The 21,694-nt window shown below is 47.3% G+C and overlaps 7 protein-coding genes across 7 annotated transcripts; 4 read left to right on the top strand and 3 right to left on the bottom strand.

Moving 5' to 3' along the window:
* Nucleotides 1-55: 55 nt before the first annotated feature.
* On the bottom strand, nucleotides 56-1,070 carry FPOAC1_002563 (uncharacterized protein; the record flags this gene model as incomplete). Its single annotated transcript, XM_044847139.1, has 3 exons — nucleotides 56-78; nucleotides 144-150; nucleotides 450-1,070. The coding sequence occupies 3 exons, from the start codon at nucleotides 1,068-1,070 to the stop codon at nucleotides 56-58; spliced, it is 651 nt and encodes a 216-aa protein (XP_044713055.1).
* A 1,152-nt stretch (nucleotides 1,071-2,222) lies between these two features.
* Nucleotides 2,223-5,959, top strand: FPOAC1_002562 (uncharacterized protein; the record flags this gene model as incomplete). Its single annotated transcript, XM_044847138.1, has 4 exons — nucleotides 2,223-2,302; nucleotides 2,373-5,294; nucleotides 5,344-5,756; nucleotides 5,820-5,959. 4 exons carry the CDS (start codon nucleotides 2,223-2,225, stop codon nucleotides 5,957-5,959), a joined length of 3,555 nt encoding a protein of 1,184 aa, XP_044713054.1.
* A 2,493-nt stretch (nucleotides 5,960-8,452) lies between these two features.
* On the top strand, nucleotides 8,453-9,341 carry FPOAC1_002561 (uncharacterized protein; the record flags this gene model as incomplete). Its single annotated transcript, XM_044847137.1, has 2 exons — nucleotides 8,453-9,188; nucleotides 9,238-9,341. The coding sequence occupies 2 exons, from the start codon at nucleotides 8,453-8,455 to the stop codon at nucleotides 9,339-9,341; spliced, it is 840 nt and encodes a 279-aa protein (XP_044713053.1).
* Nucleotides 9,342-10,443: 1,102 nt separating this feature from the next.
* On the top strand, nucleotides 10,444-11,786 carry FPOAC1_002560 (uncharacterized protein; the record flags this gene model as incomplete). The annotated part of the gene is made up of 2 exons (XM_044847136.1): nucleotides 10,444-10,818; nucleotides 10,917-11,786. 2 exons carry the CDS (start codon nucleotides 10,444-10,446, stop codon nucleotides 11,784-11,786), a joined length of 1,245 nt encoding a protein of 414 aa, XP_044713052.1.
* Nucleotides 11,787-12,777: 991 nt separating this feature from the next.
* On the bottom strand, nucleotides 12,778-15,276 carry FPOAC1_002559 (uncharacterized protein; the record flags this gene model as incomplete). The annotated part of the gene is made up of 6 exons (XM_044847135.1): nucleotides 12,778-14,041; nucleotides 14,091-14,181; nucleotides 14,232-14,639; nucleotides 14,691-14,790; nucleotides 14,847-15,101; nucleotides 15,205-15,276. The coding sequence occupies 6 exons, from the start codon at nucleotides 15,274-15,276 to the stop codon at nucleotides 12,778-12,780; spliced, it is 2,190 nt and encodes a 729-aa protein (XP_044713051.1).
* Nucleotides 15,277-16,337: 1,061 nt separating this feature from the next.
* Nucleotides 16,338-17,042, bottom strand: FPOAC1_002558 (uncharacterized protein; the record flags this gene model as incomplete). Its single annotated transcript, XM_044847134.1, has 1 exon — nucleotides 16,338-17,042. One exon carries the CDS (start codon nucleotides 17,040-17,042, stop codon nucleotides 16,338-16,340), a length of 705 nt encoding a protein of 234 aa, XP_044713050.1.
* A 705-nt stretch (nucleotides 17,043-17,747) lies between these two features.
* Nucleotides 17,748-21,693, top strand: FPOAC1_002557 (uncharacterized protein; the record flags this gene model as incomplete). Its single annotated transcript, XM_044847133.1, has 3 exons — nucleotides 17,748-18,540; nucleotides 18,599-18,655; nucleotides 19,895-21,693. 3 exons carry the CDS (start codon nucleotides 17,748-17,750, stop codon nucleotides 21,691-21,693), a joined length of 2,649 nt encoding a protein of 882 aa, XP_044713049.1.
* Nucleotide 21,694: the final 1 nt, after the last annotated feature.

The following is a 21,694-nucleotide window of genomic DNA, read 5'->3' as shown; positions in this document are numbered from 1 at the left end:
GTGGCAAAGCGAAAGCGAGAGATTTCCACAGAGACTGCGCGTAGGCGAGAAATGGTCAAGAAGTTGGGAGGGTTGAATCTATCTTAGTTTTTGGTATATGTGTAATTGTTGGAAATGGGTTTTAACTTTTGGTATTTGCTTACAGGTTGACTGTATTATCGACATTAAGTTTGTCCCGACATATATTTACAGGGAGTTTTGAAGCATTTCTTCGCGGCTATTGTATACTAACTAAATAAGCCGTCAAAAATAACAACATTATTGGATATGACCTTTGTTAAAAGACAGGATATTATGTACTACCTTTGAAGGCGTCTTCTATTCCCTGCAACGCCTATGTCTTGACACAGGAACTAGAAGATATAAGGTATAAAACGAGCCGTCTTCGCATGCCAATTCTCCCATTCCTTGCCAAAAGCTCCCTTTAACATGTTCTCCTCTTCACATACTCTTTTCCATATGCCACACAGGACAAGTGATGCACATGGTGCGAGGAAGCCCAGAGTCCAATACAAGGCATTGTAATATTGTGGAGGAATCCAACAGCTGAGGGGCCCATCCATTCTACCGAGAAGGGCTGCGTTGGAAAACATGAGAATAAGAAGACCGGTATAACTCGGGTGCTGGACATATTGATATATACCCGTCGTTTTCAACCTGTCGGGCCTTTTAAGAGCAAAGGTAAAGTTCTTACCCAGCGATGCATAGGGTATCAAACGGAGAGGGATTCCGGCGCCGAAGGTCAGGGCCAAGGGTATCACAGTTGCAGGAGACCATGTTATGAGGTTCTTGTTGAGCCCGTTCTCTGCACCGTGCCGGACGACAGAGGCTGGTATGTCCGGGTAGCGCAAGGTCAGAGCAGCAGACTGCAGCGCTAATAACCCCCAAGGAGCTAGTGCCACCTTGGTCGAGTGTTTCTTGGTCAAAAGCAAGCCACGAACCGAGTCTCCGGTTGAAGGTGCAACATGGTGACTGGGGTTGGGCGGTGATAGAGCGACATAATTCCCGTAGACGGAGCCTAGTATGATGGCTGCCAAAGAGGCTTGAGAGAGTGAAATAGGAATAGCCATTAGTTAGTTGGTCGATGCTGGGACGTTTGAAGAAGTCAAAATGAAGACGGCTGAGGGAAGAGAGACATGGAAGTGGATATGAATGACGATGGCTGGAACAAGTGCTTGAGCTAAGGATGCGAACTAGTTGATTGTAGTCTTAGCAACTTCACGTGACAAATGGTTACCATGACGAAGATGAACTAAACGGTTTGCATCCTGTGGATCGAGATCGACGGTAAGGAACAGGATCCTTGTGGGAAGAGGTTTCACAGTGGTGTGTTGTGATACCCAGATAGCAATGCATGCATATGTTCTCGATTATAATAAGAGTGAACTGCCTACCTGTTCATGCAGCCAAGACTCAATATCGTTGGTTATATTACCTATAATAGTAGAGTACAGGGCCAGTCACTGTTTGTACAAGGTTTAATCCGTAGTTACATGTACTTGTCATTGGAGCACATTCAAGCTGAAATCTCCAGTAACAAACCCAATCAGAGTCTACATTCTTGACATATTCCCCAGATAAGAACGTCACTCTCCCGTCAGCTAGGTAAGTTGAACATCTCCCAACGGAACGGAACCGGCCTCTAAGGGGAACCCCGTGTCAATCAATTTTGCACGGCCAATTAATCCTGTTACATACCTAGTTTGCCAGTGTCAATTGCCGTAAATAACCAGTCTCCACTTGATTGCATGTCATTTTTTGTCGATGCCGAGTTAGTGGCAATGAATGCAAATCGCGGGATCGACCTGTTCTAGACTCTGCCACTTTTGTACCTACTGTAGTCCATGCTCTCAGCACCCTGCCCGCCGTCGGTAAACCGACCTACTACTGTACATAGGTTGCTAGTTGCCCGTTCAGAGGCATGGATGGATGAATTACGGTAGGTACTAAGCTGCTTTCAGGGTCTTCAGGGCTCTTAATGCCTGCCGATATTCGGTCTTTGGCCACGCACCTTCTTGTAGTGGCAAACCCTTCCCTTCCTTTCCCTCCCTCCCTCTCTTCGCTCTTTATTTTTTCCACCCAATAATGAGCTTAACCGTTGTGGAAAAAACGTTGAGAGAAGGGTGAGGAAACAACTCCATATCTCAAATCTTTGTCTTGTCCTTCTCATCCCAGCCCTCATTGTTCTATATAGACTCTCCTCTCTCAATTGATTGCCGGATATGGCAACCCTTACAGAGTGTATCGAGGTGCCTAAGCAAGCCGTTGTCTCCGAAGCCACTCGGGAACGAGAGACTTTTAGGTATGAATCAACATTTCTTTCAACTGTCTCTCACTCACTACATACATACATACGTATTGACAATCACTAGATATGACGACTCACTCTTCACAAACGTTCGCTATAATAACTCTGGCTCACCAATTCCCCAATCTGAACTCCTCACATGTTCAGATGTCATCTTTACGGCTCTCGCCCGCCTAGCCGCTTCACAAACTGGCGCAGCCAAGGCTATGATCTCTTTGTTTGACCAGACTCACCAGTACATAATCGCTGAAGCCTCTGCCACCACACCACTGGTTCCCAGTCTGGGATATGATTCCCATCACGAGACTCTATGGCATTGCGGGACTGCTATTCCTCGCTCCCACAGCGCCTGCGAAACCACTTTATGCTCTGATGACCCTCATGAGTCTGGCCCCGACGGATTCAAAGCCACTCATCAACTACCAGTTATTGTCGTTGACGATGTCACCACTCATCCAGAGTACTCAGCAAAGCCGTACTGTCGACCTGGCGGCGCGGCAAGATTTTACGCTGCCGTGCCGATCCGGACTGACCGGGGTGTCAACATCGGTGTTATGTGTGTAATTGATACAAAGCCGGCGTTGCATTGGGATCACCGAATGTCTAGAATGATGAGAGAGCTTTCAAAGGCCGTGACTGAGCATCTTGAAACCATCAGCCTCAAAAGTAACCAACGCCGCAGTGAGAAGAAGGCTACGGGCTTGACAGCTTTTGTCGAGGGTGATGCGCAACCTGTCCCTCCAGCGAAGAGTCTGCAGGAGAACGAGAAACGACTCAATGGCGCTTCTAAACCTCAGAGGCCGAGAATTGAGGACGTACAGGACAGTCTGGTAGACATGAGCATCAAACCAACTACATCGTCTGCCGGTGATCCTCAGGAACTAGCCAGCGGGCAAGAGAGAAAAACGCGAACCGTACAGCCTGCCCCTGATGGATTTTCTGTTTATCACGACCCAAATCGAGTTCTTGAAACGCCACGGCAAGTCTTCTCTAAAGCCGCTCGTATCGTCAAGAACTCGATAGAGATCGACGGATGTATGTTCATGAACGCAGATATGCTCGAGTTCTCCACGACTGGTGTTTCCAATGAATGGATGGACGAGGATCTGTCGACCCGGCGACGTTCCACTTTCAGTCACCATGATAGCGAGGATGCATATACGACTGGCTCGTCCGAAGACCGCTTACGTTCCTCGTGCCAGGTACTTGGATCATCTGAGCAAGACGCATCGAATGGCAACCGTGCTTCTGTTTCCCTTCCGCAAAACCTTCTCGCCCGAATGATCCGAAGATATCCCAAGGGCCATATCTTCAACCTTGATGCCAATGGAGACCTGCAGCCTGATGAGATATCTGACGAATCGAATCACAACGCTCTGATTAACGACCACGACAAGAACCATTCCAGTGGAGCTGCCTATAACAAACAGGAAAACCAATTCCGGATCCAGCGGCGAGAAGCAAATATTCTTCGCGAAGCTTTCCCCGGGTCCCGCAGCGTCGCCTTTGTCCCTATCTGGGATTTGCGTAAAAAGCGGTGGTCCGCTGGCGGGTTTATATACTCTTTCAACATTAAACGCAGCTTTACTATTGATCTCGATCTCAGCTATCTCAGAGCTCTCGGTATGCTTGCCGCGGCTGAGGCCTTCAGGCTCGAGACTTTGGCGGCAGACAAGGCTAAGACTGATGCCCTTGGCTCGTTGTCCCATGAGCTAAGGTCACCACTTCATGGTGCTGTTCTTAGCGTTGAGCTGCTTAACGATACTGATCTTAGCATTCCACAACAGAATATTGTCCGCACAATTGAGACATGCTGCCGAACGCTCTCTGATACCATTGATCATCTTCTCGAATATTCAAAGGTCAACAAGCCACTACCGCAAGAAGGGAGTCGGGAGAATCAATCTGATACGTATGGTCTCAGTAGAGCCCCGGTCATTGGAGGTGCTCCCAAATCATCAAGAAAGGTTGTTGAGCTCGACGTACTGGCAGAAGAGGTTCTGGAGAGTGTATATGCTGGTTTTAACTTTCAGCATGTTTCGCTAGCCCAAGCAGCTCAGTCAACAACTCAACCACTTCGACGCCCCGGCCACACATCGATACGTCGGATGGACACTATGCAAGCTATAGAGGAGCTTCGAATGCCGATCAAGGATCGGGGTAGCGTCGAGACGAAAATCGGGGACGTGGAGATCTTTTTAGTCATTGATTCGCGGCCATCATGGGGATTCTACACGCAGCCTGGACCAGTGCGTCGTATCATCATGAACCTGTTTGGGAATTCTCTCAAATACACAACCACTGGGTTGATCCGAGTGTCTCTGGAACAAACGAGCGCTCTAGGGGCTGACGACAACGATTGTTGGGTGACCATCACAGTTTCAGATACGGGAATAGGCATCAGCGACGACTTTTTGCAAAACGGACTATTCAAACCATTCTCACAAGAGAACCACTTATCTCCCGGTACAGGCCTTGGGCTGAGCTTCGTCAAGCAAATAACAGCACAGTTTGGAGGCCAAATATCAGTCAAGAGTCGAGTCGGTACGGGAACGACTGTCACAGTCAGATTGCCTATGAAACTAGGCGATGACTGCCACAAAGGGGTTTGCGAAGTCCGACAAAGAGAAGAAGAGTTTGAGGCACAGACGGATAAGCTACGTGGACTGCGTGTCAAGGTGATCGATTTTGGAAACAATGAGAGTGATTCTTCGGGGACGAAGATGGAATCACCTTGTCAGCTCGTGCAGAACATGTGCAATGAGTGGCTTGGGATGCAGGTCAACACTGGTTTTGAGACGCCATGCCTGATGCCTGATCTTGCTATATGGTCCGAACAAGGGTTCGAGAGGCCTTGTGACCAACAGGATACGATGCCTGATGTTCCAAAGATTGTTATTTGTGCGAACGCCCTTACAGTTCATCAATACGCCTCTGGAACCAAAAAGACGCCACGTCCGGGTGTATTTGAGTTTATATCTCAGCCGTAAGTACATTCGATTTAGGCAAGATATTACCACTGACTCTTGAATTAGGCTTGGTCCTCGAAAACTAGCAAAAGCATGCTCGCTCGCCCTTTACCGCTGGACGGTTGCACAAACATCCATCGACACTCCAATAACCGCACCCCCAGACCAAGACTCACTCACTGTTCCCGACAACACCGCCTCGTCCATTCCTCATCCTACGTCCCCATTTCCTCTAAGTGCCGAACCAACACCCACACAAACCACTCAGGGCTATTTCCACAACCCCGAATTTCTCCTGGTCGATGACAACTTTATCAACTTGACAATCCTTTCCTCGTACATGAAGAAGCTTAAGCAACCATACCAGACCGCTTCCGATGGCCTTGAAGCGGTAACAGCCTATGAAGCGGATCCAGGGAGGTATACATGCATCCTGATGGATATATCGATGCCTGTGATGGACGGCTTTGAAGCTACACGTAGGATCCGTGCTTTCGAAACGCAACAGGGTCTGAGACCGGCTCTAATTTTGGCTCTTACAGGCTTAGCTTCTGAAGAGGCGCAGAGGGAGGCTGAAGTCAGTGGGCTGGATTTGTTCCTTACAAAGCCTGTCAGGTTGAAGGAACTGGGGCCGATTTTGAGGGCTAAGGGGGTTCTGGAAGAGGAGTCAAATATGGGATAGAATTTGGGAGAAAGATCAAAAGCGATTTAATGAATACTTGGATAGATTGACATGAAGGAAAGGATAATAGAAATGAAATGATGAAATCTATAGTCAATAATACATATCATAGAACTTCGTGAACATCTTCAGACACAACACAACTAGCGGTGCTCAGAAAATGAAAAGTATCGGTTGACTGAATGCTAGGTACTTACAACATATATTATCGTGACCTGTGATAGGTTGCGTCCAGAGTACGAATCGGATCACTGTTGTTTCTCCTGATGAGTTGGTGAATTTCAAGTTACAACCTTCACTGCAGTTCTAACCCCATCCCGGACTTGTTCATTCTTATTCAACCTATCAGCTTGAGCGAAACTTGCATGGTTCGTTTCTGAAATCAAACCAACTCTTGATTTTTGTTTTTTACACTTCTTCCTTCACTGCAATTTTAGCCCTCTCTTAGACTTGCTTCTGTCTCATTTCAAACTTGAAAGATATGGGTCGGGTTCTAAGAACCAGTTATCTAGGTAGTCATGATTGGTAACGGGCAATGCAGAGATGATAGTGGTAGAAGTCTCTTCAGGAGGAGACGCTGTTCTAGCAGAAGAGCTGTTGATAGGAGCAAGATCTATGGGGGGAGAAAAGAGACCAGTCCTTGTGGTAATAATGAATGACATCTGAAGGAGATATGGGAACTGCAGTGTCTTTGAGAGTGGTTTCAATAGGGACAGGAGAAAATACGGAAGACTGTTTTGGGGCAACCGGGACGTTGATGCTTACAATGGAACCGTTGGCAAAGCTGACAGACGTGGTCTGGAACGGTTTTGTCCTCGGGATATCTTTAGTAAATGGAGAACAACGTACCTGACGATGGCACGTCTGACTGGAACACATGTGGGGGAAGAAGACCCGAATGTCAGATAGACTTGACCCATTGATGAGATTTGATGGAAACCGGCCGACCACCGGGAAGAGGAAAGCTGACATACTGAACATGGCCACCATTATCTACAAAGGTTGAGGTGACAGCACTGCGGGAAGGCAATTCTGCTTGCCCACGATGCTCCTTGTAACTCTCGCCGTCATAATAGGCCCGACGAAGTCTCCAAGTGCTCTTCTGTAGAAACTTCATCTGGTGTCTCCGGAGCTTGGGATAATGCAAAATTCCACAGCTCGGCCACCAGATCGGGGAGTTAAGGTAGGTTGAGGGGTAGAAGTGTCAATGTTTGAGGGGAATGAGGTTGTCAATAAGATGTCTTTCCCATCAGAAATAGAAACGAGTTCATCAAGAGGAAGGGAAGTTGGAGTGCTTGTTTCCTATCTATTGGAGGTGATGTCGATGCTCGTGGGAAGAGAAGCCAGTGGAAGCGAAATCGCCATATGGAAGTGAAGATGAATTGTCTGTATTCTGCGTCTTGGAAATGAAGTCATCCATAATCCGAGAAAGCAAGGCAGAAGTTTCTTCAGAAAAAGGATCAGTACCAACACCCGGTATAGGGGCGAGGTAAGTAGACAAGTACGTAATGCATCACGTACCTAGCAAAGTTTTCAACTTTTTCCAAAAGAAAAATGCAAGTAACGAAGCATGAAAGCAACCAAAGAACAAGTCTTTTGGGATTCATAACGAAATCTCAATGATTGTCGATTTGTAACAAAAGAACGATGATGGTAGTTTTTACAACATTCACACACGAAAACGGGAAACTAGCAAACAAATTCCTCCTATTCTCTTAAATTAGTTGATTGGAAGGCAACTTTGTTTTTCAGCTACTGAAAAGACAAATATCAGACAGGCTTTGACTGAAATGAGGGTTGGTTCATGTATGTTGGTTCATGCATATCAGCCTCATTAGGATGTTCTAAGATGCAGATCCGCAAGGGGGAACAAATATGATATGCGTACTCTGTACATGTATTTGTCTTGGCTCAGATCAAAACTTCCAAGCCAAGCATAGTCCAGTCTAGATCTTGACGGTCTGATCTGATCTGATTTTGGTAGTTCAATATCCGAGGTGAGACATCAGCCCTAGTATGACTGGCCAACTGTTGACATCTCCCTTGCGAGTCTCCCTCACTTGACATAATATGAATTGAGAATTCCTGGAACCAACAGTTTTTTGTTTTTGGGTTTTGCAAACATCGTGGCGTTTCCTTCCTGGTCTCTCTTTCAAGAAATGGAGCATATCCGGATCTTGTTTCAGTTTCTTTTTTCATGTTTATTTCCACATATTGGTTTTGTTAGAGACAACTCACAGTAACAATACCCTATGCAGGTCTTGTAAATTAGATGACTTTGATCCACAACAGCCAGCCACATGGTTTCTATGGCATGAGAATCAAAATTACCCCTTGTTACCGGCTACATGGACCAACAAGTATGTTTGCCAAGGGGCCCCCAAGTCAAATCCTTCTTAATCCTGCATCTTCTTACCTTTTTATCGACTTTTTGTCTTGCATTACCCTCAGTCACTCTTTTGTTCATACTGTTTACCACACACGTTCTTTAACATGTTTTTCAAGTCCCTCGTTCTTCCAGCACTCTTCACTATCGTGAGAGCAGCTGAAGATGGTGTCCGTTACGAAACCCGTACTGCTACCGTCACACAATGCTTCACTCGCGATGCTCTAGCTGCACCTACTCCCGTGGTAATTGGCGCCACAGCTATCGTCTACGAACCAGCTGTCACCGGAGGACCCATTATTGTCGAGGTCGATGCCCCCAACTGCGACTCCTGTGGCTGCCCGACATGTGTACATACGGTTGAGTACACTACCAAGTTCCAGTGCTTCTGCTCTACTGGTCTTTGCGACCAGGAGTATTCCATCAAGGAGAAGTATAAGGGTATGAAGGACAAACCGGCTATGGACTCACACTCGATTCCAGTTGGGTTCACATGTGATGTACAAACTTGCACTACTTGTGGTCCTGAGCCCATTACTGCCACTATCACGTACCCCGTGAAGGATCGTCCTTATATGAACAGTATTGCGCATCCGACTGCGGTGCCGTCTTCTGGCAGCAAGGGCAATGACTACAAGCACGAAGATAACAATAACAACAAGGGCGACGACTATGGTAACGGTGCCAAGCCTGTCAACGAACCCAACTACCCGGATACTCCTGTCCCTGCCAAGAAGCCTGAGGGAGAACCCATGCCGGTGCCCAAGCCTAATGAGAGCAATGGCTTCCACTCAAGTGTCAAGCCCACCTCTGGATCTGATGCTCAAGAGAGTGGTTATCCTGGTAAGTACATTATCATTGTTGACATAGCGAACAAGCTAACATTTTATAGGAGCTGGAGATGAGCACCCTGTCATTGTATCAGGAGCTGAAGGCCGAGAGGTTGGAATTGTTGGTGTGGGAGTGGCTGTTGTTATGGTTCTACTTTCTCTTTAATCCTTTTCTATTATAGATTTTTTAATAATCGCGATTTTGTAACTACTCTAGTGGGTAACAGAAAAAAAACAGCCTCCTTAAGTCTTGGGTTACAAAAATAAGTAGTCTACGAGCCATAATCTAATGAGCATAAAGTAACCCACTAATTTCGTCTCTTATGTTTCCAGCGGCTAGTTATTGCTTTCAAGTCGTGAGATGTGATGACCAAGTACTATCTCCAACATTATTACAACACTAACAATTATCCACAATTACTCTTCGATTTCGAATGACGCAGATAATTCTTGGCACTTCTTTGATCAAGGTCGAGATTGTTAGAAACAAGCATCGACATAATTCATCGTTAACCGCGGCTATATCGCAACAGTCAGATAGATGGATCTAAGTGGGAACATGCCCACAACTTAATTGACAGTTATTAGAGTCACAGAGTCAATTACATAGTACCTAGTGCATTATGAGATCAATCCTTGTAGTAACTTGAAAAGTCTTGTCCAGTACAGACCAATTAGATGGAGATTTCTCGGGGAGTTTAAGCCTCAGCAGTGCATTCAGAACCTAGAGGTACTGCATACCCCTACCTAACCCCTGTCCATCAGATATCAGAAGGAACATGGAGCAAAAGTTCCGGCAATTGTAGTTGAGCCTCGTTAATAGTAATGGAGGTGATATCATAAAAACTTGTCACCTAATACAAATAGTAAATAACCTGACTTCTCAAGAGACAGGCCTACGGTTTAAGACACGTGATGTAGACTTCAACTCGACTCTACCTACTGCTGCAAGTGAAATCTCCAGTGGTCCAGGTGACCTTTTTTCTTTCCCCACCCTACAAACTCACCGCCCGGGTAGCCGAGTCAGAGTCAGTCCCGAATGGGACAGAAAGACGACAGAAAGGCCATCGATCAATCAGATTCTCCAAAAAAAGACGACTCTAATCTAACTAATCCCAATGTCGATCTGCCTTTGAAGACCCTAGAACTATCAACAAACTTCCCCCCAGTTGCTTGGAGCATTTGCTTCGGCTTCAGCCACGCTCCAAAACATCACGAGGGCTGTCGTCTTGTCCTCTTTCTTCTCCTTCTTTACCCGTTTCGACAAAATGTCCGAAGACGACACCGACGTCCTTGGCCCCGACGGTCAACCCCCAGTCCGAGTCGACCGCGACCGAAGAGCTCCGCGCTTCAGCTGGACTCCCGCATACGAAGCTACTTTTTTCCGTAGCCTCTGCGAGAGTGTTCAGCTCGGTCTGCGCGAGAACTCTTCTTTCAAGGCCGAAGCCTGGGAACGCGCCGCTATCGCCCTGCAGGAGAGTCACGGCGCCTACCCTGCCAAGAGCCACCTGATCAACAAGAGCGACAATGCGAGGAAGCGCTTCCGATTATGGCGTGGTCTGCGCGAGGATCCCGAGTTTATCTATAATCCCGATTCAAGGACCGTCACAGCTACTGAGGAGGCATGGGCTGCGCATATAGAGGTAACACATTTCTTTGCACGGTCGCGGTGGGAATGAAACCTGGGGGGATTGTTGGCACACGGGTTAGGGGCTTCAAGCACGTACTGACTCTGAAGTAGAGAGAACCCCTTTCTAGGGCCTTGCGTGGCCGACCTTTCGATCACGAAGATTTCATGGAGGTTCTCTATCCAGACGTCATCGGATCTGGTGGCGCACCCAAACGTATAATGAAACCCAGGCGGCGAACAGACGGTCCCATCAGTGACGACCCCGATATGCCAGGAACCGGCATACTCAACCTTCAAAGCGATCCTCCTCCTCCGCGACCTCCTGGCCTCGAGAGCCCCAATGCGCGACCAATCTTGGCCCAAACTCCCACTACATCCTCTACTGGCTCGGCGCCGCAGCAGCGACCGACATCGACGACCATTCCTCCTCGAGGTCCTCCGACCGTAGCCAACGCGAGCGCTCTTACCCCACCCGACGAGACCATCACACAGAGTCGCAAGCGACAGCTGCCCAGCACAAGTACCCCAGTCATGTTCGAGCCCTCGCCGCCCACCACTACCATACCCATGGGACAATCTGTGGCACCCGAATCACCTGGCAAGCGTCGTCGCACTTCGTCAAACGATGGCTCACGGGCCCTCACCGCTTCCGTCCTCAACTCATCCATGCTGCCCATGGCCGTACGTGATGGCCCGAATGCCATGTCTCCTTCGCAGACCGACAGCCAAGGACTTTCCAACGGCAATGGACCTGCAATGGAAGAGCTCGTCGAAGCTGTCCGATCTCGAAATGTGCTACGTTGGCAGGAGGAGGCACTGGACATTTTCTTCCGCGACTTTGCCGACGAAGATTTGGATCTACAGGTCAAGATGTCCGAGGGCGTGCTCATTAACGAATGCAAGGCCATGGTGTTTTGCAAGATGCCTGCTCGCGTCCGACAGCACTGGGTTAAGCGCTTCAAAGAAAATCCTCGTATTTAGGAATGTAGAGATGCTGTCGTCTCTGAGGAATGATGGTCCAGTTATCCAAGCGGTGAGACAGGATCGCAACCTAGAGTATCATCACCAACGATACAAACAACAACACTACAACATGAACCAAAACAACCAGAACACTGGACACAGAGAAAGCAAGAGGGGAGAAAGAGGGTAGAAAGAGGGGGAGGAAAAGAGGGAACATCCAAAAGAGACTTGGGGTCTGGCGCTTATTGGGTCGTGTTGAAGATACCAAGGATTCGGGGATATGAAGCGGCATGGCGTTAGTGGGCAAAATCCATCCATCATCAACTTTTGTTTGCATTTTTTGTTTTTGTCTTGTACGAGGAGTTGCGTCTTACGGTTATTCTTTTCATAGCGAATTCTGGTGGGAAACATTTGGGATCGATGGTGTATCTTTATGTGAAAGGAAGCAATGTTGCTTTTCCTCAAGGGGTATATTGATGGGCTGAAGGGAGCGTGCGAGTGCTTTTACGCTGATAAGTAATCTATTTAATTCTCACCTCTCTTATAAGTTCAAAGACTGCTTGGTGATATAGGGGGGAGAGTGAACATAAAAAAACATCTACCGTCGTTTATGCAAAGTTGAAGAGCAGTAATGTATTCTTCCAAGAATCCCTTAGAAGACAACATTTATCATGACAGAAGTTTTGCATTGAAACAAACTGTTACCAGTATATCGCAGTCTGCAACTAACTGAAAGAACAAGCCAAACATCCAAATTACCATGGTGATTACCCAAGAGTTAAACATCCAACGCCTCCCCCAGAAGACAACGAAGCACGGTTATTTGTTTTTCGTACCTATGGACATATGAAAAGGCGTATATGTATATATCCTGAATGCAGAAAGAGAATCCCCCAGGCAAGGTCAAGCTACCATCAAAAGTCGTTTCAAGGCGTTGAATCATGTCTATACATACAAAAACTACTTCTTCATGGTAATAAAAGAGATTAAGTAGAGAAGAATAATATGACTATGTTGAGCTCTGGATGAAATCCAAGTTGAGGCTCCTCCAGTCCCAAAGTTGCGAAAAGTCTCCTAGGTCCACGTCGGTAATATTTCCTAGACCGTAGTCTATGTTGAGGTTCTGATGCTGGTAGTCCACGTAGGGCTGGGGAACCATGGCTGCTACGTTAGGGTTGACCTGTGGCATCGAGTATAATCCACCGGCTTGGATGATTCCGTCGATGCCGGCGCTTGGCGATGGGACTTGCTGGGATATTTGGGTGTGAACAGCGCCGACGGACGTATAAGTATGAGGCTTCTGGTATCCGTCCACGGGTGCCTGGGTGTAACCGGAGTTGTCGTATGATGAATAGTTACTCTGCGGCGTAGATCCCGAGGGTGCACCCTCTGAGCTGGCGTAGTAACTCGGTGAACTCTCCTGCGACTCCTGGCCCGATTCCTGCTGGTACACAGGTTCCGTCTTGAAGACAGGCGTGGGCTCCTGAATGGGTGCTTTGGTCGGTGCGACAGAGGATGCCGGGGCACGGCGTTGTTTCTTGCGCTGGACGTTTTCTCGTGGCAGTGGCTTCTTCCTGGGCATCTTATTCACCATCTTGACAAGGATATCGTGAGACGTCTTTGCCGTCTTTGATACCGCCTTGAGACGCTTAAGCAGTTTGATTGAGTTGTCCACCGCGTCGATAATCTCGTCCTTTTTCGGAATTGTCTCATCGTGATCTTTGATAACAGCGGTAGAGAGAACGGCGGCTGTATCGAATAGCGAGAAGATGATAAAATGAAACCTGCCGTCGCGGTGTGAAACCTGATTCGCCCATCGATTCGTCGTATCCAAGTTCCTAAGTGAGTAATACACAGCATCTTCTCTCACAGCTAGTAAGTCCGCAGGCGAATCCTTTGTGAAGTCCTGCGCCATGAACGAACGCATCGGGTTGAGAATCATGAGATAGGCCATTGTGTGAATGTAGTACCGGTGGAAGACGATCCAGTTGTGTTTGTGATCCTTGGATGTGTCGGGGTTGTCAACGTCGTAAACGGCTGGAAAACATCGAATCCATTCCTCAAGAGTAGACTTGTACTCTTGAATATCCTGTGCTGATGTGATGTTCTTGGGGGCGCCCCATCGCTGAGCGAGGCCGGTGATGAGCTCTGACTGGAGTTTCATATGAAGTAATGGTGAAGGCGAAAAATCCTCGAGTGTCAGGCTTGGTGGCTCCACGTTGATATCGGTGTGGTCAATAATGGTTGGTCGGCCCAGACCTGAAGCGAATTGCCTATAACTGATCAATATGTCGTTCAAGTGGGAGGGGTAGGTTAGCTTACCAGTCCCAACATTCTAGAATACACCATACTCTTCGTCGCATCTCTCGTTCAAACTCAGACAGGCCTTCAGCAATGGCAGTTCGATGAAGGCCTTGAGAGAAAATCAGTGGCAGGACTATTAAACAGATCAGGTCGACTTACCCAGCTCATGAGCCTCTCGAACAGCAGCGCCAATAACATGCCAAGCTTCAACAAATTTTGCTTCAGCCTTGTACCAATAAATAGAGTGAAGCATCCACTGAATGTTGAGCAGATGGCAATGGCCAAGCGGAATAACCCTCCCAAGTTCTGTAGCGGCGGCGTGATAATCTACGGTGAGTTTGTCGGAGGGCTCGGATAACTCAATCTCGACCATGGGCTTTATGCCAACGTCCAAATGCTGGGTAGCACAGGCACAGACCATGACCAACAGTATAGTCCACTGCAGCGAAAGCGTTTGATTGCGAGATCTGCGATCCCACCAGGACTGATACTCTTGAAGAAATGTGGGTGGATAGATGATGTAGTAGTGGTAGTTGACGTTGTTAAAGAAGTTTTGAACAAGGGCGTCTGAATAGAATGTGAGGGTCGTTTTTTGTCTAAGGAACGACTGTGACTTACCCATCTGAGGTCTTGAGGGCAAAACATTGATGGCGTGCTTGAGTTGAGGACAAGTACTCGGATGAATCCAAGTCAACTCACCCAACGGTTTCTTATACTTCTACGTTGGTTTAGTATTTGGCCTGTAACGGGTATTTTTTAAAAGTGAAAACTCACTTTTGAATCGATACTTAATGACTCAAGAAGAGGACCAGCGGCGTAGCCCATAGCCGCCAACTCAACATCATCGTCGTCTTCCTCAGGCTCAGACACGTCAGGCTCATCATCATCGTCATGGCTGCGCGAGCGCTTCTTCTCGCTGCCGTTGGTAAGACTATCTGACGGTGAGCTGGCGGCGTTTGGCTGTATGAAGCGGCATTTATCTGCGACTTTGCGCTTCTGACAATGATTGCAAGGCCATTCTCGATTGCACTGTTGAGAGAGTGTGAGTTTCGCAATGGAGTAATGGGAGGAATGGGCGGAAGATGACGGTCTAAATTTGACCCAAGAATCTCTTCGAGGCTTGATGACTTACCTTTTGCTTCCTGCGATGGCATTCAGCGCAAGCCGAGCGATATTGACCGGTATGTGTGCTGTTATCGTCCATGTTACGGTGGAGTTTGACGACGACGTACGTTTGGTGGAGATGGACTTGACAGGGAGCGAACGCGAAGAACTTCCTAGGATGGACTGGACAGGACAGAGGGAAAAACGTTGATGCGCTGTTCAAATCCAGACCGCGAGAAGGAGACGAGAGTCTTTACTGCAAAGGGATTAGAGTAGACACTAAATGAATTAGTCGTCGGATAATGCCGTGCGACAGTTTTTGCTTTTTAAATGTCCAAGTCATTCATTAGACAATGAATGAAATAAAGGGAAAAGAACAAGATTCCGTGTCCATTCTTTTTGATGATGAAAATCTCCCATGATTAACAACTCCTTACTAAGAAAAACGATATCCCACTTATTCCTCCAAAGTTCCAATACCCCGGACGAGCTTGTGACGCCTCAAATGCAGCCAACCTTGGGTTCGTCTCAAACCTTAGAAGCCACCGAGTCTTTCACGGCAATTGACGCCCCCCCCTGAGCTGCGAGACCCGCGTAGTCTGGGGTCGTGACGAGGCATTGATAGGCTGGCACATCACATCACAGCACATCACAACATGGCTTGCGTATTTTCGGTAACACAAGAGATCTAGACTAGATCTTTGAGTAACGGGAAACCTTTTCCAAAACTGGGAAATGTCACCGCTACAGAGCGAATTTGAGGCTGTCGACCTGAATTGATTGCCATCATCTTGACGGAAAACTCCGGTGGACGATCCTGTACCAATACAGTCAGTACATAGACACCAGCATGGCATGGGCAACTTGCCGAGGCATGGAATAGTAATCAGGCAATTATTTGGAATTGTTTTGTCCCTTAGCGCGAGTTTGCTCGACGCTTTGGTCGTCATTAAGAAGAAATTCTACGCTTGTCTTTTACGGTCACTTTCTAGTCTAGTTTTATTCTACAAGAGTCTAGACCTTTTCTACGCCAATCGGCTCTTAATTATCAAAGAAACAGATTTCGGAATTAATTAATGCAAAGCTCATTTCCGTCACTATATTCCTTTGCCGAGCGCCACTTGAGGCTTTTCAAGTCTAGCGATGTATACATCAGCTACCCTAAGCAAAACCTCGTCTGATGTCCTTGAGAGACTTGATCTGCTTTCCGTCCTTGTCAAAGTTCTCTTCACTAAGCCATGTCTCAAACGCCTTCTTGACAACAGGCCACTCTTCATCAGTAATGCTAAACCAAGCAGTATCACGGCGTCTTCCTTTGATAATCATGTGTTTCCTAAAGATGCCCTCAAAAACAAAACCCAGGCGCTCAGCAGCAGCGAGACTAGGCTTGTTCAAATGGTTTGCCTTCCACTCAACTCTCAAATACCCCAGATCATCGAAAGCATGCTTGATGATCAGATAAAACGCCTCGGTGGCAGCTTTTGTCTGCTGCAGAGGTTTGCCAAAGATGATGTTTCCAATTTCAATTCTGCGGTGATCCGGAACAATGTTGAAAAACGAGATTTGACCCACGGGCTCAGAGGTTGGATCATCTCGTGGGCCAGATAAAACAGTGTAGAAGAGCGGATCCTTCAACTTGCTGAATCTTTCAACAGTCTCTTTCCACTGTTGATGGTCGGTGTAAGGCCCTCCAAGCATGTACGTCCATAGATGCCCGTTTCTTTCACCACCGAGATGCTTCCAGCTTGCCTCAGCATGGGTTGGCTCTAGGCGTATGAGAGAAGTGTAGCGGCCATCAAGAGGCGCTTGCGTAGGTGTTGATGCGGCGCCGGATGGGCTTAGAGGGCCGACTGGTTGATTACTCATGATTGCGGTTTTGTTTCTGTCTGGAGTTTTGGAGAAGTTGAGGAGATTCCTGAGAGCCGGGCATATCAGATCTTATTTGTGAGTGACCGGTGTCGACGCCGAAGCATATCATATTTCGGTATCATTCTCCGAAAGTGAGTCAGCGCCGGTTATCGCGCCTTCCAATTGCATTTGAGTCAACTACACGTGATATATTTGGGCTCAATAAAATTCCACTTGATCAATTGCACGTTTTGTTATACTGAATAGATAGAAAGTGGATTGTTATTATATATTTGATAACTGTTGACAACAAATAGATTGTTTGTCATGTCGGTCTAGAGCCCCATCAAAAGACCATAATTATTCCATGCTTTCTTGATCATAGCTTGCGCGAAGGATCAAGTGGAAACATACAATTCACTACCTAATCAGTGTCGAGGAAAATAAAGGCTCAGGTACCCTGTAGGATTGAAAAGTGCCTCGTAGGGTCTTGGCCAAGTTGATAACCTCCAATTAAAGACAGCGCGCTCCATCAAACCTATTCTAGAGACGTCATGAGAGACTGCGCCCCAATAACACTGCCAAGTTTAAAGTCGACGGTCATGCACGACGCCTCACATAGATCAACTCAGCCTTGCAATGTGGACAAGACGAGGAATGTTATATAAGACAGGAAAATGTCCTTTTGGATTGGTCTTGTAGTAACCACCATCAATTGCTAATATGAATAATCCAACAATTTCAGAAAAGAATACCATGTTGAATGCCGATAGGAACGAGGACTTTTCAGCCTCAGCTCCAGCTCCAGCTTCATCGTCTTTATCAGATCTTCCTCCATCATACGACACAACCCAACCTCAACCAGTACCCCAATTTCAACATGATCAACAATCACAACCGTCAGAAGACTTGCTTGTTCTTGTTATTGACGACTGCAAAATCTACTCTGCGTACGCACCAACCCGCACTCTTTATCGACTGAGCAACCCGGTATATGACGCAAACCGTACCGTCTACGGAATCGAGAAGTTCCGCTATCGCATGGATGACACAGGCACTGAGTCTAAACTCAAACATGTTGAAGATCACATCTACGACATAAGCCGCGAGGTCCAACTCAGAGCACTGCCAACTATACATATCAAAGGCTTCACAAGCAGCAAGCGCACTTATAAGACTGTCAACATTGTAGATGCAACAAAAGTAGGGGGAGGTTACAAGGTTGAGGAAGATAATGCCGACAAGGATGAGATACTTCGAACCGAGAGGCCCTTTAAAGATCTTCTTAACCAAGGACGTGGCAATACTGTTGAGTGGAAGGATGCTTCGGGACATGTCATTGCTATCGAGACTAAGCTGCAGCGTGATGAGAACAAGAACGTCGTGGAACCGCCTCGTCTTGCTATCAAGGCTACCATTAACGACAAGCTTTATGATTTGCTGGTGACGAGTTGGTGTGCAGTTATTTGGAGGGAGGCCAAGCATGATTTGAAAGAGCCTTTTACATGGCAGAAATGTAAGTGAACTCGCTCGTGTTATCTTTGTTTCTGAGCCCAACTAACATTCTTATGTAGTTAAAGATAGGGCAACAATGTTGCCACGCAAGGCCCCAGGTCTATGGCATGGTTACGGTATGTTTCCATGATATTAACCAGTACGGCCTATATACTCCTCAGATACCAAGCAATCACACTGAAAGTTACATTCTGCATTCCAGGCAATTTCTTATTTGCTACCTGTGTTTTTGTACTTTTGTACTTTTGTATTTATGTACACAATGTTTGTGACTAATTTTGGGTGTTTGTGATGAATGGCGTCTTTTCGACCAACGATCGCCATTGATGGAGATTGCTCTATGCTACTATCGATTTGGTTTGAGCGATATCTCGTTTTTTAAATGATGGAGGAAATTTGAGTTCAAGACATGGAAGAATCTAATGTGAAATGATCTCGCTAAATAACGCCCTTCTTGCTATGACGACCCGTCTTGGTCGAGGACAGTCTCGTTTGTTGAGACAAATGGCAACCTAATCGACTCGATAAACTTTGATTGAGATTTGCATGCCTATCAACCCCTCTTCTTATCTCACATGAACATAGAACTGACCGGGTCATGTTTTGCCGTGTTTGCGTGTTTATAACGCGGGTGATTATCGACCGGGATGGACAAGTGGATGTCTTTTTTTTTTTTTTATGAACCAGGGCATGAAATACGGACAAACCAAGCTCATATGCTCTAATGCTATAGAGTCACTCAGCCACTCAGCCAGTCTTTGGACCAGCATATTCTAGTCGCTGTACAAGCCGGTACATAGTAGCTTCCATCTGGTCTAACAAAAGCCTCCCGCTGCATTGTCCACCAAAAGACTCAATGGATCAGCTTTGAACAACGGCCTTGATACCCAAAAAAACCCAAGTCAGTCAGCTACAAGACTCACCTGAAAAGTGCCCCTTATTAGCGCGTCGGTGGCGTGAACTAGATGACCCAAAAAGAAACATTCGGGCTTGGCGGGCGCCGGTTGTAATTTTAACAAGTGCCAGGCTAACAGGGGTAGGTCACCTCCCGTAGTCAGTCTACCTGAATCTCCCTGTCTAGGCCAGGCGAGATGAATAAAACTAAAAGGTGAACCATCCCCGATTGTTTTGATACCTTTGGATTGATCCGTTTGTTTGTTGTAGATGGAAGGACAAAGAGTCGAACATGGCTCCGACAAACCAATTTGCCTTTTTGGCGCTGTCATTCCTTCTTTCTGGCAAATTTGCAGCTGCTGGTGAGTTTTATTCCCCCCAATTAGGTAGTTAGTGGAGATGGGAAGCCCCCTATCCACATCCACTTCAGCTCAATTGACCCTGACGCGTTTTCTACATAGACTGTAACATTTCGGGCAACTACACCATCATCGATTCACCAGACGGACAAGACGGAATCTCATCCTGCAAAGACGTCGACGGATCATTATCACTTCTTTTCGACAAGAGCCCTACATCATGGCCTACCGACGAGGCCACAGTCGATCTCGGAACCGTTAGTTCTCTTACTGGCAGCCTGGACATTTACCCCCATCACCATTCCAAAAAGACAACAGTTACAGCTTCGAGTTTAAAGTCCATAGACGGTGAATTCACGATATGGAACACGGGAACCGGCAAAGACAAAACGGTTGAGGAGCTTGACTTGCTCTTCGATGCCCTGGAACAAGTCGGCAAGGGCTATGTCATCACCAGCGCCTTCGCCAAGTTATCCATCCAACACAAGAAGGATGTCGAAGTCGGCGCTATGATGAGAGTCACTGAAACAGAAGTCGAGGAGCTCGTACTCAACGGAATTCATACTGTCAATGACGACTTTATGATTGATGCCAACAGGTACATGGAGGAATTGGACGTCCCAGCTCTGACCTACGCAAACAAGGGTTTCAGCGTCAAGGGAAACAACGCCCTCACCAAAGTCTCGTTCCCTAAGCTCAAAGAAGTCAAGGGAAACTTGGAGTTCAACCAGAACGGTGCTCTAACTAAACTTCGTCTCGCCGCTCTCGAAAACGCAGCCACCATGTCTATCACCGCCAACGGCAAGGAAGGTTCCTTGCTGCTCCCCTATCTCTCATCCATTGGAAACAGTACTACCTCGGCAACTTCAAATTTCAAGGGTCTCGACAAGATTGAGTTTTCGTCTCTTGGAAAGGTCAAGGGTTCTTTGACTTTTTCCTCCAACTATTTCGAGGATCTGACCATTCCGCTCTTGAAAGAGATGGACGGCGGTATCACTGTTGAAGATAACCCATATCTAACGACCTTTGCTCTCCCCAGAGCTACTTATGTTGATGAGTTGACTATCGACAGCAACGATGGACTCACAAATATCACAGCCAACGCTCTCAAGTCTGCCGGCACCATCGCGATCAAGGGGCCCTTCACCAATGTTGAATTTTTCAACCTCAAAGAGGTCACCGGAGACTTCAAGGTTGTGGGTGACAAGTCTATGGACTGTAGCTGGTTTGATGCCAATGTCAAGAAGATTGTCAAGGGCAAGTATTCTTGCGTTGGAGACCACGAGGAGAAGGAGAGGAAGTCAAGCACCGGTGGTATCGAGGACACTGAAGGCAACCCAAAAGACTATATGTCACCTGAAGACGAAGATGACAGTGATGGGAGCGGTAGCAGTGGGGAAAGTGGAAGTGGAGGTAGCTCAGGTACTGGCGACTCTGACGACAAAGCAGGCTCAGGAGGAATGTCAACTGGTGCCAAAGCCGGTCTTGGAATCGGTATCGCTGTTCTCGTCGTCCTCATTATGGTCGGGGCAGTTATGTTTTGGCTCTGGCGTCGCCGTCGTGCTGTTTCACAGCCCAACAACACCATTAGCAAGCAACCGGACTTGATGGGTCTCGACCCACCACGTCTCGGTAGCAGCGGTGGTACATCAACATTCTCCAGCATCTTTGACGGTCGGCAAAAGATGGGAGTGCATACCCGGATTGTGGCCACAAACCCGTTGCCCAGCCCATCTCCTAGCCTGGGCACTTTGAATTTCGGCCGCACTTCGCTTATCGAAAGCTCTGGCACCTTTACTGAGAAGAGTCTTGCTGCATGGAAGACTATTCGCAGAGTGAGTGATTCTTCCGGTGCCTCTAGTCCTTTTGGAAAGGAGGGAGCTGGTCCGTTTAAGGGTTGAT

Source organism: Fusarium poae, chromosome 1, assembly GCF_019609905.1.
Source record: "Fusarium poae strain DAOMC 252244 chromosome 1, whole genome shotgun sequence".
In the NCBI taxonomy this organism is placed as follows: domain Eukaryota; kingdom Fungi; phylum Ascomycota; class Sordariomycetes; order Hypocreales; family Nectriaceae; genus Fusarium; species Fusarium poae.
This window is presented reverse-complemented; position numbering and strand designations above follow the sequence as displayed.